The sequence below is a fragment of the Carassius gibelio genome, chromosome B25 (assembly GCF_023724105.1).
Source record: "Carassius gibelio isolate Cgi1373 ecotype wild population from Czech Republic chromosome B25, carGib1.2-hapl.c, whole genome shotgun sequence".
NCBI classification, from domain to species: Eukaryota; Metazoa; Chordata; class Actinopteri; order Cypriniformes; family Cyprinidae; genus Carassius; species Carassius gibelio.
In genome coordinates, this window is record NC_068420.1 from 17,982,895 (window position 1) to 18,000,458 (window position 17,564).

General features: G+C 38.0%; 1 protein-coding gene across 1 annotated transcript in view; it reads left to right on the forward strand.

Annotated features, from left to right (window-relative positions):
* LOC128014057 (tenascin-X) overlaps positions 1–17,564 on the forward strand; it is a 196,155-nt gene that overhangs the window by 44,357 nt on the left and 134,234 nt on the right. The window contains exon 8 of the mRNA XM_052597295.1: positions 9,624–9,881. Within this exon, the coding sequence (XP_052453255.1) occupies positions 9,624–9,881 (258 nt within the window). The remainder of the gene's footprint in view (positions 1–9,623; positions 9,882–17,564) is intronic.

A 17,564-nucleotide genomic window follows, 5' to 3' on the forward strand; every position in this document is an offset into this window, starting at 1 on the left:
GAAATTAGGTAAATAATGTTGAACTGTTAGCATATTAAACTATAGAATAATTATGCAACAATAAACCGTTTTCAAGTGTCTCGGGTTACAATTTTTTTATTAATTCAAAATAGTTTCACTTTCCATGTGGACACGGGCTGATCCAGTCTTCGTTGTTGTGGTGATGGTTCATTTTCCTCTGATTCCTCATCTGATTCCGGCTCAAACATATAAGGTTTTATCATTGCAAGAGCCATCGCTTCGAATGCATCACTCGCTACTAAACAGTTACGCTCAATCCGCAAATGTTCCGTCAAATGTCGTTAGCCAATCATAACAGTGGGCGTTAACACTGAACTCTTAAAGGGGAAACAACCCAAAACAGACTGTTTGAATCAAAGGATGAGAAACAGGGTGGGAAAATGTCATAATTCACTACATTTTAAAAGTTTTTTTTTTTTTTTACTATAGTAATACTATAATTGCACCTAGGGGACCATAATAATAAAATAAAAAAACCCATGTCATGACCCCTTTAATCCAAGAAAATGAAAGAAAGAAAATCCCTCACTGCTCTTGACTGAATTACTTTGTAGTTTTAACAAGAATTAATGCACAGTCATATATAAAATTATTCAGCACCATTTAAAGCACCATGTTTTGCTTATGTGTTTTTCTTTTCCTGAATTGCTAATGCCACAGTCTGAACAAAATTAAGCATTGCTTGGTAATTGGTCAACAAAGCATTGATAGTAGTGTAAATATTGTCATACTAACAGTTGTCTGAAGTTTTGGTTCATTGTAGTACACCTTTCTATCAAAGTTATCTGACATTATCAAAATGTATTTGTTCTGACACAGTTGAACTCTTAAGTTCTTGTCATATTTTAAGACCATTTTCCAAACAATAGCAAATAAACTGTGATAATGTGAGAAATGTTGAAGGTGTCTGAATGTATTTGGTTTGAATGTATATTTAATTTTTAAATTGAAGCGTATGCAGTGTTATTTTAGATTTATTTATTTGGTTTCTGTACCTGGACACCTACAAACTTGAAAAAACGTAATCATTTTGTAATAGCACAAATAAATAAATAGAACGAACATAAAAAAAAAAATTAACAGTTTCAAACAGGGCCCTTTGGTACAACCTGCACCGGGGCCCCACAAATCCCAGCTATGGCTCTGGAAACGACACCATCCCAGGACTTCCAAATCCAGCATCTTCGCCTCCAAAATCGTCTGAAACCAGCCACCCGGACAGTTGCAGCAACAATCAGTTTTCATAACTAAAGAATTTCTGCACAACCTGTCAGAAACGTCTCTAGGAAGCTCATCTGCATGCTTGTCATCCTCATCAGGGTCTTGACCTGACTGCAGTTTGTGTCGTAATCAACCTGAGTGGGCAAATGCCACTTTGGAGAGATGTTCTCTTCACAGATGAATCCAGGTTTTCACTGTACAGGACAGATGGCAGACAGTGTGTTTGTTGTCGTGTGGGTGAACGGTTTGCTGATGTCACAACTGTGGATCGAGTGGCCCATGGTGGTGGGGTTATGGTGTGGGCAGGCATATGTTATGGACAATGGACACAGGTGCATTTTATTGATGGCATTTTGAATGCACAGAGATATTGTGATGAGATCCTGGAGCCCATTGTTATGCCATTCATCCATGACCATCACCAAGTTGCAGCATGATAATGCACGGCCCCATGTTGCAAGGATCTTTACACAATTCTTGGAAGCTGAAAACATCCCAGTTCTTGCATGGCCAGCAAACTCATTGGACATGTCAACCATTGGGCATGTTTGGGATACTCTTGATCGGTGTATACAACATCGTGTTCCAGTTCCTGCCAATATCCAGCAACTTCGCACAACCATTGAAGAGGAGTGGACCAACATTCCAAAGGCCACAATCAACAACCTGATCAGCTCTACAAGAAGGAGATTTGTTGCACTGTGTGAGACAAATGGTGGTCACACCAGATACTGACTGGTTTTTGCACACCCCAATACATTAATACTTAACATTTGAGAGTGGCCTTTTACTGTGGCCAGCCTTGGGCACACCTGTGCAATAATCATGCTAATCTTGTCTTATCAGAATCTTGATATGCCACACCTGTGAGGTGAATGCATTATCTCGGCAAAGGAAAATTATTCACTAACACAGATTTAGACCGATTTATCAACAATATTTGAGAGAAATAGTCTTTTTGTAAACATAGAAAAAGTCAGCTCATGAAAAAATGGGGGCAAAAACAGTGTTGCATTTATAATTTTGTTCAGTATTTATTTATTTATTTGCAGGATGGAATATAATTGAGCAGACACCATTTTTTTTATTTTTTTATTTTAGACATAAATGGGAGATTTGAAATGGGTCTGTAATTTAGTTCACTAGGATCTAGTTGTGGTTTCTTAATAGAGGCTTAATGACCACTGGCTTAAATATTTTTGGGATGAGACAATAATGAGAAAATAATAAGTTAAAAATATTCCAAAATGATTCTTCTGCTACAGGTAACAACTCTTTCAGTAATTTAGTAGGTACAGCATCTAATAAACATTGTTTTAGATATAGTGATAAGTTTATTTAGCTCTTCCTGTCCTATAGCTGTGAAGCACTGCAGTTTTTCTACATTTGCTCTAGAGAATGAATTGTTACTCTTGTACCATTGTGCATTAATTTCTTCTCTAACCTTTTTTAATTTGATCAATTATTTAGTCTAGTTCATTTATGGATACACAAAGCAGTTGAGACAAATCAGGCAGGTTATCTGGGAATGTGTCTTTGGTGGTTGGAACATTCGTTCTACCATGAAAATGACGTGTAGTCATATACACTTAATTTTTGCACACAATATATATGTACATACATAACTTCATTTTGTAATATACTTGCCTACAATTGTCATTTGTATATTGTTATTCACTCTCTACTTATTTGTATTTTTTATTCTTTTATTATGTGTTTTATGTTCTGTCGCTGTCATTCTGTTGTACTGCGGAGCTTCTGTCACGAAAACAAATTCCTCGTATGTGTACATACCTGGCAATAAAGCTCATTCTGATTCTGATTCTGATTCTGATTCTGATACATTATATCAATAATATGCAGCATGCACGATACAAGGTGGTGGTCGGTAACATCATCACTTTGAGGTACAATATCTGTATTAGTAAGATCAATTCCATGCAGTATAATAAAATCTAGCATATTATTAGGGACCAAATGTCAAGTTGGTGTAATTCTTATTCTTCTTCCGCCATCGCGTCTATGGCAGCCCCTAAAAACGTTTGTCACACTGATAGAGGACAGTCTAAAAACTAACCATAGGAAATTTGTGTATGTTATATGTTATATGTCAATATGTTATTTTTTCCGCTGAATCCTTGGCTCATGAATAAAAAAAATGGTAAAGTTTAGTTTTTTTTAAATGTTTGAAAAACAGACTTTTTAGAACTCGTCCCAGACGGTTAGTCCGATTTTCAATTGAAAATTGGCTTAGATCATGTACAGACCATGCCGGCAAAAAGTTATGGAATTCAGGTTGATTTGTCCAACCATTCTTGAAAACCAAGTGAACAAATTCTATGAAAAGCATGCAAAAATGCATGTGAGGCTGTATCTCTGCAACGGTATTGCATTTTTAGGCCCAACTTGGTTAGTGTTATAACAAGCATGACTACCTGCAGTGTTTCGGTTCAACTTAGTGGTCAGGAGATATGAAAAATTTATATTTTTGCTTATAACTTTTGAATGGTTTGACCAAAAGTCACTAAACTCTCTTTAGATTCGGTGGGTCTTGCCAAGTCGAATCGTATCAAATTTTCTCATGTCAGCCATTTTGAGGGCATAATTTAAGAACAAACTGACGAATGATAATCCAAAAGTAGATGTTTATCAAGACCCCAAAGGCATTACCTCTTCAAGGTTTGACATTTTATCCCATCATGTTACACCATTTTGGTGCCGTTTTATGTCTGATGTTTGTGTTAGATTACATGTGGAAGCATCTGTTGTTTGCATGTCATCGCATGTGTTTCGGAAATTCTGTACAAAAGATGTGTAATAGCGCCCCCTACCATATAACAATGGATTCCCAGAGCACAAGTAGGTGTAGCTCAAATATATTTAGACTTTTTTCTAAGTATAAGAATGAGAGCAAGTCAAATAGACTTCAAAATGACAGATTGCAAAGACTAAAGCCAAAGCCTCCTTCTCAATAGTAGAATAATTCTTTGGGCAGCAACACACTTCTTTGACAAGTAACAGACAGGGTGTTCTACCTCATCAGAACCCCTCTGCTGAAGAATAGCTCCCGCGCCCACGTCACTCGCATCCACTGCAAGACTTAGTGATGTGTCGTTCGTGAACGAATCGTTCTTTTTGAACAAATCTTTTAGGTGAACGAATCGTTCTTGTTCACGTAATCCACTGACTCATATTTCTCGTTAAGTGAATTTCCTCCCTCCACAGCTCGGTGAACCGGGTAACCGAACCATTTCATCCTGTCAAAGAAGTACTCAACCTCGAGCCAATAGCCTTCGGGTATGAGATGTGACAGAGTATGCGATTTGTTCAGTGTAGTGAACGAATACGCCCTTCAATGAACGAGTTTCATATGAGTCTGAACTAGATCTAGAGATCTTATCGTTCGTGAACGCAATGACTGAACTGATACCCATGTCGCTCTTGCACGAGTTGAAAGATTTAGTACATCTCGTTCGTGAATGAAATGACTGAACTGAAACACATGTCATTCGTGAATGAGCTGAAAGAACGGATACATGTCGTTCGTGAATGAAATTAACTGTTACATAGCTTATCTCGTTCGTGAACGTAATGAATGAGAGTAAACCGGTTTAGTCTGCCATTTAGCATGTCAATCTTGGAAAATGCAAAGGTACAGTACTGTGCACATACGCTTGTTTTGATTTTTAGCTACTCCACGTTTAATCCCCGATTTATGAATGTGAATATATAATATACAAACTGTCTGACCAAACAATTAAAATGCTAATTAGGCAAGAAAACCTTGTGCTTTGTTCATCTAAACAACTTACTTAGACTTTATATATTGAATGCGATTATACACACATTTTAATAAAGCCAGATCAGTTTTTGTAAGAAGTGAATACTTTCGTTGACTAAAGACATAACACATAATACACTCTTTTTTTGCCACCTGCTGGCATATTTTGTGTAATACAAAGAAATGATAACTGAACAAATCATTGAACGATTCTGAACAAATCATTTTGGTGAACGAACTGAAAATGAACGAATCTCTAGAAATAATCATAATTTCCACCACTAGCAAGACTAAAAGGTCTTAAGTGATCCAGTGCCACCAAAACACGCGCTGAATTCAAGAAGAATTTTACATTCTCAAAAGCACCCTGACACGAGTCTGACCAGTGAAACAATAGCTTAGGACTTAGCAAATCGGTAAGGGAAGAAATCACAGTTGCAAATTTTTACAGAACCTTTTACAGGTTTTACAGAACCATTTACAGGTTGCACATTTGAATAACTCATGTGGACTGCCTCCAGCTAAATAGTTTTCCAGGATGAAAGTTACGTCAGGAATGGGCAAAGACGAATGAACACCTACTATCACGTTCCCCGACACCAATTCAGAGTTCAAGTGAACAAGTTATAATGGAACTTCTAGAACTCCCATTTCAAAACCTCGAACTAGAGCAAAAGTACCAGTAGCAGTCTTCTCAAACAATGATAATACTACCTCCAAAATGAATGACAAAGTAGCCCCAGTATCTCGGAGGATGCTAACTGGCACACACTCACTACAACTAGACAGTTCCACTATTCAGCAATGGCCCATATCCAGCCTTCTCGAGCTGAATCATGGAGACAGACTAAAGAACAGATTTAAAAGGAAAATCACCTGAAATCAAACCAACAAGACTTTGGGCTAGACTTCTTTTTAACAACGGGACAGTTTTTAATCAAATGTCCAGAAGCTTTACAATAAAAGTAAGCCCTGTCATCAGAAGGAGTCCATGTTTTATTACCAAATGATTTTTTTGAACTTAAGACTGATGAAGAAACAGGAGATCGGTCCCATGACTTCTCCTTAAATGCTACCTTATGCTTCAGCACAAAGTCATCAGCTAACATAGCAGCGTTGTGAAGTGTCTCAGCTTTCTGTTCATTTAATATAAATATGTAGAAAGAACAGCAGGCAAGACATTTTTTAAGTCTTCCACCAACATCAGTTGTCGCAACTGTTCTCTGCTTTCAGATTTTTTAGACGCGCACCATCGATCAATCAAAATCTCTTTCTCATACGCAAACTCCACATAAGTCTGACCAGAAAGTTTTACAAAATGTCTGAAACGCTGTCTATACGCCTCTGGAACTAATTCATAGTCTTTTAAAATTGTGGATATCGCGGTTTTATAATCTGCTGCTTCATCTATAGTCAAGGCGGAGTAAGCTTCTTGCGCCTTGCCAGTGATCACAAATGGCAGTAATAAACATCAAAAATCTGCAGGCCACTTTAAAGTAATAGCAACTCTCTCAAAATGACTAATGTATTTCTCAAAATTTCTTTCGCAAAAAGGAGGAACCATCCTCCGATTTCGTCCCAGATAAAATTCAGAGACAGCCGCACCCTTCTTATTAGCCGTTTCTAATTCCATTGATTTTAATGCAAACTCATGTTTCAATTCACAATTTCGTAACTCTAATTTTGCATTTCCAACGCTTTTTCTTTCAAAGCTAATACTCTCAAACGAAACGCATGATCTCCCACAGAAGGACCAGCCATTTCCTCTACTAAGGGCCTTTCTAAAACACCCAACTTAACAAGATTACTTTTCAGTATGCTCCGCAAAGTTTCCTTTATATTCCTGTCCTTACAAGTTATTTCTATTTTATAAAACTCTGCTATCTGCAACAACTGCTCCTATGAATGCAACGAAAGCAGTTCTTCAGAAGGAGATTCCTGAATAACATCCACCACCGAAGCCATTTCAGCTAACTTTTTTCCGCACTCGAATAAAGAACGAATGTAAAACGTACAAAACTAGTAACACTTCATATCTCATAAGTCAGCGACACTTTCTTCATCTCAAATGTTATAGTAAGAAATATCTGCCATCTTCATTTTTAAATATATAGTTCTAAGGATGCAAAAGTACTTCATCTCAGACAGTACAGTATGCTGAGTTTAAGATAATGTATGAATTTGAATATCATAGATAGAAAATTAATATTAGTGGAATTTTGTCATGATTATTCAAGGTGAACTCATCTGAGATGGCAATTTGCAATACCACACATTTAAATAAGGCAAAGAAATGAAGAATGTACCCAGAGTATGAATTAGGGGGCTGACAAATAACCTCAACTGGAACAATATGTGTCATTATGTAAAGTAATACACACATAATGAAAAAGTGTATATGCAGCTTCCCCTGCATAATCAACAATTTAAGGGTAATGTTAAATAGCAATTATGATATTAAATATAATAAAAGAAGTTTGCTCTTAATAACATGAAGATATCACAACTATAAATAACACTTTAAACAATAAAACCAGAGATGAAGATTATTTTCATATTTCAGGAAACATGGTGTTAGCTTTCACTGTTATGCTGATGATACTCAGCTCTATATTTCCTCGCAGCCCGGTGAAACACACCAATTTGAAAAACTAATGGAATGCATAGTTGAAATAAAAAATTGGATGACGAGTAATTTCTTACTGCTAAATTCAGAAAAAACAGAGGTGTTAATCATAGAGCCTAAAAACTCTGCTTGTAATAACCTAGAACACTGTCTAAGACTTGATGGTTGCTCTGTCAATTCTTCGTCATCAGTTAGGAACCTAGGTCTGCTATTTGATCGCAATCTTTCCTTAGAAAGCCACGTTTCTAGCATTTGTAAAACTGCATTTTTCCATCTCAAAAATATATCTAAATTACGGCCTATGCTCTCAATGTCAAATGCAGAAATGTTAATCCATGCATTTATGACTTCAAGGTTAGACTATTGTAATGCTTTATTGGGTGGTTGTTCTGCACGCTTGGTAAACAAACTACAGCTAGTCCAAAATGCAGCAGCAAGAGTTCTTACTAGAACCAGGAAGTATGACCATATTAGCTCGGTCCTGTCAACACTACACTGGCTCCCTATCAAACATTGTATATATTTTAAAATATTGCATATTACTTTTAAGCCCTGAATGGTTTAGCACCTCAGTATTTGAATGAGCTCCTTTTACATTATACTCCTCTATGTCTGCTACGTTCTCAAAACTCAGGCAATTTGATAATACTTAGTATATCAAAATCAATTGCAGGCGGCAGATCCTTTTCCTATTTGGCGCCTAAACTCTGGAATAACCTACCTAACATTGTTCGGGAGGCAGACACACTCTTGCAGTTTAAATCTAGATTAAAGACCCATCTCTTTAACCTGGCATACACATAACATACTAATATGCTTTTAATATCCAAATCCGTTAAAGGATTTTTAGGCTGCATTAATTAGGTAGACTGGAACCGGAAACACTTCACATAACACCGTACTTTCTACATCATTAGAAGAATGACATCTACGCTAATATTTATCTGTTTCTGTCTTATTCCGAGGTCATCGTAGCCACCAGATCCAGATCAGAGGGTCACTGCAGTCACCCGGATCCAGTACGTATCCAGACCAGATGGTGGATCAGCACCTAGAAAGGACCTCTATTGCCCTGAAAGACAGCGGAGACCAGGACAACTAGAGCCACAGATACAGATCCCCTGTAAAGACCTTGTCTCAGAGGAGCACCAGGACAAGACCACAGGAAACAGATGATTCTTCTGCACAATCTGACTTTGCTGCAGCCTGGAATTGAACTACTGGTTTCGTCTGGTCAGAGGAGAACTGGCCCCCAACTGAGCCTGGTTTCTCCCAAGGTTTTTTTCTCCATTCTGTCACCGATGGAGTTTCGGTTCCTTGCCGCTGTCCCCTCTGGCTTGCTTAGTTGGGGTCACTTCATCTACAGCGATATCGTTGACTTGATTGCAAATAAATGCACAGACACTATTTAAACTGAACAGAGATGACATAACTGAATTCAATGATGAACTGCCTTTAACTATCATTTTGCATTATTGACACACTGTTTTCCAAATGAATGTTGTTCAGTGCTTTGACGCAATGTATTTTGTTTAAAGCACTATATAAATAAAGGTGATTGATTGATTGATTGATTGATTGATATTTATTACCATCAGTGTTTGAATTGAACTATCTCATATGAAATGGCTTCCCCTCAAACTGATTTCCAGGGGCACTTATTATTTATTCATATATGTATTCATTTTAGCTGAACTTTTATCCAAAGCGACTTACAAATGCTATATATGTCAGAGGTCGCACATCTCTGGAGCAACTAGGGGTTAAGTGTCTTGATTTTTAATTAATTTATTTTGTTAATTAAATTAGAATAATAAGACGGTTGGCTTTTAAATCTATTCAACAATCATTGCAATCAAGAGCTGGCACATAATCTCCATCTGAAGTTACCGAATCATAATTGTATAATTCAAATATCTGTTGTCATTTATTTTACCACCCCAACATATAATTTACTTTTCTCTCCCCACACAGAGCCAGGTGTGATCAGGAATCTCACTGTGAACATCATCACAACATCATCTGTGTTTCTGACATGGGATGGACCGGTTGAAAATAGATCTTTCTTTAAAATTCAGTGGAAGGGTGATAAAACAAATGGAAGTTCAACTACTAACACTTCCTATAACATCACTGGTCTGACTGCTGGAGTCAATTACACATTCTGCATCACTGCTGTGGCAGAAGATCAAGCAACTGAAGGAGAAACTGTCTGCATCTCACAATATACCAGTACGTAAAATTATAAAATATCTGTTTCTTGCTAAAAGTATGCTAACAATACTAATTGACTTTTGACTAGAGGTGGGTAATGTAACCATGTGTTGTGTATGCTGGCAGATGAATGATACACAGCAGACAAATGTTTTTACTCTGAACTATTAACTTCAATACATCACTATATGAGTCACCACTAGAGAGCAGGCTTATCACAGAATAGTGACAGGCTGATATACAATAAGTACATACAGTACACATACATTACACAATGGTTCCCCGAGGGAACGAGACGCTGCATCGGAAAACACTTTGTGAATGCCCCATCACATGTGAAATCAGTCCAACTGAATGGAGAAACGTCACAGATGAGGTGACATAGAGACCAGAGAACTTAAAAGCACATCTGAAACAAGCAATGTTAGGTACTGATAAATTGAAGCAAGTTGCTCACAGGGATGCAGGAAATATGGCAACGAAACGCAACGTTACATACGTAACCTGGGACGTTCCCCTTGGGGGACTCACGCTGCATTGGAAAACACTTTGGAAATGAAATTGAGAATCTCCCGATACTGTCAAATGCCTGTCTTATGTAAAGTCGTGCGAGCACAGCTAAGACAGATGCACCTGAGAGTCTGGACCAGTACTTCTCCTGGCCACACAGAATAAAAGAAGCCTATACCAACAGCTTTCACCCCCAATGACTGACCACCCAGAGGGTCATAGTAAGCAGTTATCAGTGGTGTATAAAGTACCTGAAAGTCATATTCAAGTAAAAGTACAATTATCTTACCTGAAAATGAATTCACCGTGTAGAATATTACTTGAGTAAAAGTCTTAAAATGTGTGATATTTATTGTACTTCAGTACAAAAAGTATTTTTTTAATCTTAAATGTACTTAATTATTTAAAGTAAAAGTACAAGTAAATGCAAAATGGAAAAGAAGCAAATAAATAAATATGATAAATATAATAAATATAATAATAATAATAATAATACATTTTATTTATAGGCGCCTTTCTCAACACTCAAGGTCACCTTACAAAAGCAACAATAAAACACTCAATCCATTAAGCATTGAATCAGCAAAAGCAATCAATATAATAACATAATAAAACTATTTAAAAACAATAGGAGAAAGGTTGGTGTCCTTACAATCAAAACAAATAAAAAAATTAAAAAGAGTTTGCTTATCTGAAAAGATGTGTTTTTAAATGAGTTTTGAAAGTGGTAATGGACGTGGAGTGTTGAATGTGGTGGGTCAGAGAGTTCCAGAGCTGTGGTGCTATCTATAATGACACCCAGACTCTTAACCTGAGGGGAAGGGAACACAGATGAATTATCAATGAAGATGGAGAAATCATTTATTTTGGAGAGGATGGATTTGGTGCCAATAAGGAGGAGTTCAGTTTTGTCACTGTTGAGCTTGAGAAAGTTTAGAGAGAACAAGGATCTGATTTCCTGAAGGCAATTTGATAGAGCGGTGGGAGGGATGGATGTAGTAGGTTTGGTGGATAGATAGAGCTGGGTGTCATCTGCATAGCAATGTAACTGGATGTTAAGTTTATGAAAAATAGGGAGAAGATAGATAATGAACAAAAGGGGTCCAAGGACAGAGACGGATCTTAATGTTTTAAGTTGCACAAACTGAGTACGCGACCTGTAGCGTGGGGTTGACAGCTGTAAACAAACCCAGGGGGAGTTGCTTCGTTCAACTGGGAAAAGTAATTTGGTTGGTGTCAAGTCTCTGTCAGACTAAAGAAGTCATATTTATGGTCATTGATGAAATCCTGAAGAAAAAGTACTTTGCCCGAAAGTGATCGGATGTTGTATAATCCAAAGTGGAGATCACTAAGATTGTTCTTGTGGGAGACAGAGCTAGCATTAGCGGACCTAGGTGGACTTGTTAGCACACTGTGGTCCACCCTCTTGTTGGGTGATCTCGGTTGACGGAGAGATGAGGACCAGAAGGAGTTGATTGAGGTGGAGGCATCGATGTTAAAACTCCCGTCGAGACCCACGATGAAGCTATACCTGTCAAGGTAAGCGAGGGTATTCCAGGCCAGGGTGCAGCATAGATTTTAAAACTGCTAAGGCAGACAGATTGAAGCAAAGTTTGAGAATCTCAGCAGCCGAGTATTGAAACAAGGCTGACGAGGAACTTGTGAGGAGAAGCACAGCAATATCGCCGACTTGCTGATCCACATTTTTGGCTCAAACAGAAAAGTCAGGTAGAGAATAAAAAGAGCCAAGTATAACTAGTATGAATGCAGTAATCGGTGAGTATATCAGCAGGGCAATAAACAGCTAAAAATACTATAAAAACCGAAGTAAAAAGCCCAAAATTAAACAAACGGAGAGCAGCGGCAGCAAATCGCTTTATACAGTATTGTTCAAAATAATAGCAGTACAATGTGACTAACCAGAATAATCAAGGTTTTTCGTATATTTTTTTATTGCTACGTGGCAAACAAGTTACCAGTAGGTTCAGTAGATTCTCAGAAAACAAACAAGACCCAGCATTCATGATATGCACGCTCTTAAGGCTGTGCAATTGGGCAATTAGTTGAATTAGTTGAAAGGGGTGTGTTCAAAAAAATAGCAGTGTGGCATTCAATCACTGAGGTCATCAATTTTGTGAAGAAACAGGTGTGAATCAGGTGGCCCCTATTTAAGGATGAAGCCAACACTTGTTGAACATGCATTTGAAAGCTGAGGAAAATGGGTCGTTCAAGACATTGTTCAGAAGAACAGCGTACTTTGATTAAAAAGTTGATTAGAGAGGGGAAAAGAGAGGGGAAAACCTATAAAGAGGTGCAAAAAATGATAGGCTGTTCAGCTAAAATGATCTCCAATGCCTTAAAATGGAGAGCAAAACCAGAGAGACGTGGAAGAAAACGGAAGACAACCATCAAAATGGATAGAAGAATAACCAGAATGGCAAAGGCTCAGCCAATGATCACCTCCAGGATGATCAAAGACAGTCTGGAGTTACCTGTAAGTACTGTGACAGTTAGAAGACGTCTGTGTGAAGCTAATCTATTTTCAAGAATCCCCCGCAAAGTCCCTCTGTTAAAAAAAAGGCATGTGCAGAAGAGGTTACAATTTGCCAAAGAACACATCAACTGGCCTAAAGAGAAATGGAGGAACATTTTGTGGACTGATGAGAGTAAAATTGTTCTTTTTGGGTCCAAGGGCCACAGGCAGTTTGTGAGACGACCCCCAAACTCTGAATTCAAGCCACAGTACACAGTGAAGACAGTGAAGCATGGAGGTGCAAGCATCATGATATGGGCATGTTTCTCCTACTATGGTGTTGGGCCTATTTATCGCATACCAGGGATCATGGATCAGTTTGCATATGTTAAAATACTTGAAGAGGTCATGTTGCCCTATGCTGAAGAGGACATGCCCTTGAAATGGTTGTTTCAACAAGACAATGACCCAAAACACACTAGTAAACGGGCAAAGTCTTGGTTCCAAACCAACAAAATTAATGTTATGGAGTGGCCAGCCCAATCTACAGACCTTAATCCAATTGAGAACTTGTGGGGTGATATCAAAAATGCTGTTTCTGAAGCAAAACCAAGAAATGTGAATGAATTGTGGAATGTTGTTAAAGAATCATGGAGTGGAATAACAGCTGAGAGGTGCCACAAGTTGGTTGACTCCATGCCACCCAGATGTCAAGCAGTTTTAAAAAACTGTGGTCATACAACTAAATATTAGTTTAGTGATTCACAGGATTGCTAAATCCCAGAAAAAAATTTTTTGTACAAAATAGTTTTGAGTTTGTACAGTCAAAGGTAGACACTGCTATTTTTTTGAACACACCCCTTTCAACTAATTGCCCAATTGCACAGCCTTAAGAGCGTGCATATCATGAATGCTGGGTCTTGTTTGTTTTCTGACAATCTACTGAACCTACTGGTCACATTGTACTGCTATTATTTTGAACAATACTGTATATATATAAATGTTCATACACAGTTGGAGTATCAAGGTTGTCTTCAGTTTGAACAATTTCTTCAATTTTGTATTTTTGGCTAAGAATAAGAACCACTTCGTCCGGTACTTGGTGTCTATCCTTCCAACATGATGTTCATCTGAAATAGCGTGTATTTACACAGTTTATGTACCTCAGAGGGCACATGGATGAATTTAAACTGCAGATACAGATGTATAAATTAGTCTAATGTTTTGGTTTTGACATAAAAAGTTGATTACTGATATTTGAAATAATTTATAACATAAAAAAGTCAAAATGTGAAATTAAAACCGCCAGTAGATTCACTCAGAAACAAAGAATTTGACTGTGATAATGAGTGAATAACTGAATCATTTATTCAACTGATTCATTCAAAAAGCTGATTCATTTAGTAAGTGAACACTGTCCATTGCTAAGAGACGCAAAACAGTGCTGTGATCTGTTTGGAACTATTTTCATTAGCAAAACTGAGCAATAACAAGCAATAATATGTCTAAAATGCAAGTCATTTATCGCTTTACTTGTTTGCAAGAAAGGTGTTTTTTAGGAGTCTAACTTGTAAATGCCAATGAATTGAACACAATCCACTTCAAGGAGTACAGTTCACTTGTGGAGGGAGCTGTGGACTAGAGTATGGTCTCAACAACCTCAGTTGAGAGACAGGAATCTATGAGTTGTGCACCCTCAGGGGCCACACCCACAGTTTCCACAACTCCGGACTTGGGTGAAAAGATGTTACCCCCACCTGAGAGAGGAGATCCTGCTAGATGGGAATCTTCCATGGAGAGTCATCGAGTAGGGCTAGTAGCTCCACAACTATGGCTTGCCAAAGTTTCATCCACATGTCTAAAGCATGAAAGCATCGCCGTGTGACCTTGATCATGCAAAGTGGGTTGCCCCTGAGCCACCACTGCAAAGGTCTCATGTACAGCAGGCCAAAAGGTATAATGTTGGATGCAGCTGCCATCAGACCCAACCGTTTTTGACTAGCATTCTCACCCTCTCTTCATGGCTGTGATCATTGACTCAATCTGAACAGGAGACACCAGTGTCTGCATCGTGGTCGAATCCCACACCACAACCAGATAAGTGGTTCTCTGTAGTGAAAGTGAAGAAAAAGTGTCGTGACATACAGCCAAGCACTGTACATGCACCCCCCCCCCTTCAATTCCTGCCGGCCCGAGACTTTGAACTCACAACCCTCCAATTGCTAGTCCGACTCTCTAACCATTAGGCCACGACTTCCCCTGTAGTGGAGAAAGCACACTTTCCCTGGCGCTTAGCCTTAACCCCAGGTCTTGAATATGGGTGAGGACAACATCTCAGTTCTGAACAGTCAAATTCTCAGAAGAGCTAGGTTCAAACAAATTGTCAATGTAGTTGAGTATGCAGATGCCTTGGAATCTCAGAGGAACAAGAGCATCCACACAATTGGTGAAGGTGCGTCGTGAGAGACCACACTTCTTCAGTCTAGGTAAAATTGTTTCAGAGCCTGAAACATGGCCAGCATCTCCAGGCAAATTATGTGCCATATGAGATGGTGGCCTTCCCTACAGACCTTGGGCGGCTATGACCGCTCCCCAGCCCATGAGGGAGAAATCTGTTGTTAGCGTTACAAGACAACAAGGAGCCCCCAACACAGGGCCATGTGACAGGAACCCTGTGATAGTTTCTTCCACAAGTCTAAGTATTGGGTTGTCCCTTTGGTCCCAAGCCACTACTGCAAAGGTCTCATGTACAGCAGGCCAAAAGGTATCACACTGGACACAGCTGCCATGTGATCGAGAATCTCAGAGTGACCAATATCACAACATCATCTGGGTTTCTGACATGGGATGAACCAGTTGGAAATAGATCATTTTTTAAACTTCAGTGGACTGATGATAAAACAAACAAATTCAACAACTACTAACACTTCTTATGACATCACTATCTGACAGCTGTAGTCAGTAACACCTTCTGCATCACTGCTGTGGCAGCAGATCAATCAATATCAAGCATCCAAACACAAGACGTGGAAAAGCTGAACTGAGTAGCCATTTACTCACGCGCTGTGTTCGGTGCGGAGACAGAGCCGCGTATCACGGACAGTCCCTCCTGCACATGAACGAACAAATACTAATCGCAGTATAGAATAAACAGAAAAGGGTGTGAAAGAGCCCCACGGTCTTCAGGTGTTCAGGGCTCACGCAGAGAAAGGAGTCTCAAAACACTTGTACACCGAATTTGCTTCTTTTTGCTCTTGTTTTAAAATTAAAATAATAAAATTAAAGATAAGTTATTTATCATAATTCGTGTAGGTCATAAATTTAAATCCTAATTGTCATAAAAAAGTCTTAAATTTGACTGATTAAACCCTGAAGAAACCCTGATTTCACAATTTCCCAGTATGCAAAATTATAAAGTACATGTTTTGCACTACACTGTGATGAGTTGGGCGGGGCCAAAAGCCATAGGAACAGATCGAGGCCAGTGGAGTAATTGAAAAAGAGCAACACCTGCACTAATGCAACACCATTCGTAGTCATGTGTAGAAGAGGTGGGAACTAATTAGGGCTGGACAATTAATCGAAAAATAATAAAAACCGAATTTCATAACCTCTAACCGACATAATTTTCCCATGTCGGTTATTTAATCCTGTTAACACTTCCCCCTTAAAAGCATACTAGCGCGTGTGTAGCCACATGAATCTGCTCTCCAGTCAGTGGCATAAAAGCAAAACACGGAGGTGAACGCCGGTTCAACACATACTAATGGCCTTGCGTCTTCACTAAACTTTGTCAGTTGTATTTGTTTTATGGTTTGGACATTCAAGCATTTAGACAGTCGGATGTGTATTATTATATCGAGCTCCCATGTTCGCGCAGCTGCATTGTGGCACGAACACTCATATAAACAGTAGCTTCAGAACAGAAGATCACGCACACAGAGGAACACAGAAACTAGTTGTCAGCACTGTCCTGTGATTTATCAATAAAGTAGCTTAGAATCTCAAAACTTATTATAGCATGTTTGTGTGCAGCATGTCATTAATGTTAATCAAATAACAAAAGAAAACCATTCACTGATCTTGACTGAATATATTTAATAACTTTACTTGATTGATCATTCTTTTATTTATAAAAAGAAAACTATGCTGTGTTTTAAACTTTTAATTAGTTTCTGTACCTGAAATTTAGTTTAGTTGTATTTATTTATGATTTTGCTAATTGATTTGTTTGTTCCTTTCTTATTACTGACCTATCTTATTACTTGTCTTTAACACTTTAATATTTATACAATATTAATTTATATTAATCTAGTTGTTTTTGCTATGGTATGGTATTTTTTTAATCACAGGCAAAATTCCTCTTGCAGTGTTTTGTAGGCTGCAGATTTTTGCTCATGTTATTCAGCTGCAACAGAATGCTTTGTAAAAATGTTTGACATCTAAATGTTTGACTTAATTTTTTTTTTATTGGATTTTTTATCTTATTGGAATCGAAACTAGGAATCGATAAGAATCAGAATTGATAAAATTCAAACGATACCCTAGTAAGAAATGTTACGAACATATATAAAATAACTGCTGATAGTCAATCATATTTACAGTACAAACCTTGTCAGTGAACTATGAGAGCAAAAAAAAAAAAAAAAAAGAAACAAAATAATCGTTCATTAATCGAGGTAAAATGGTCAATTAATCGAGGTTTTGATTTTAGGCCA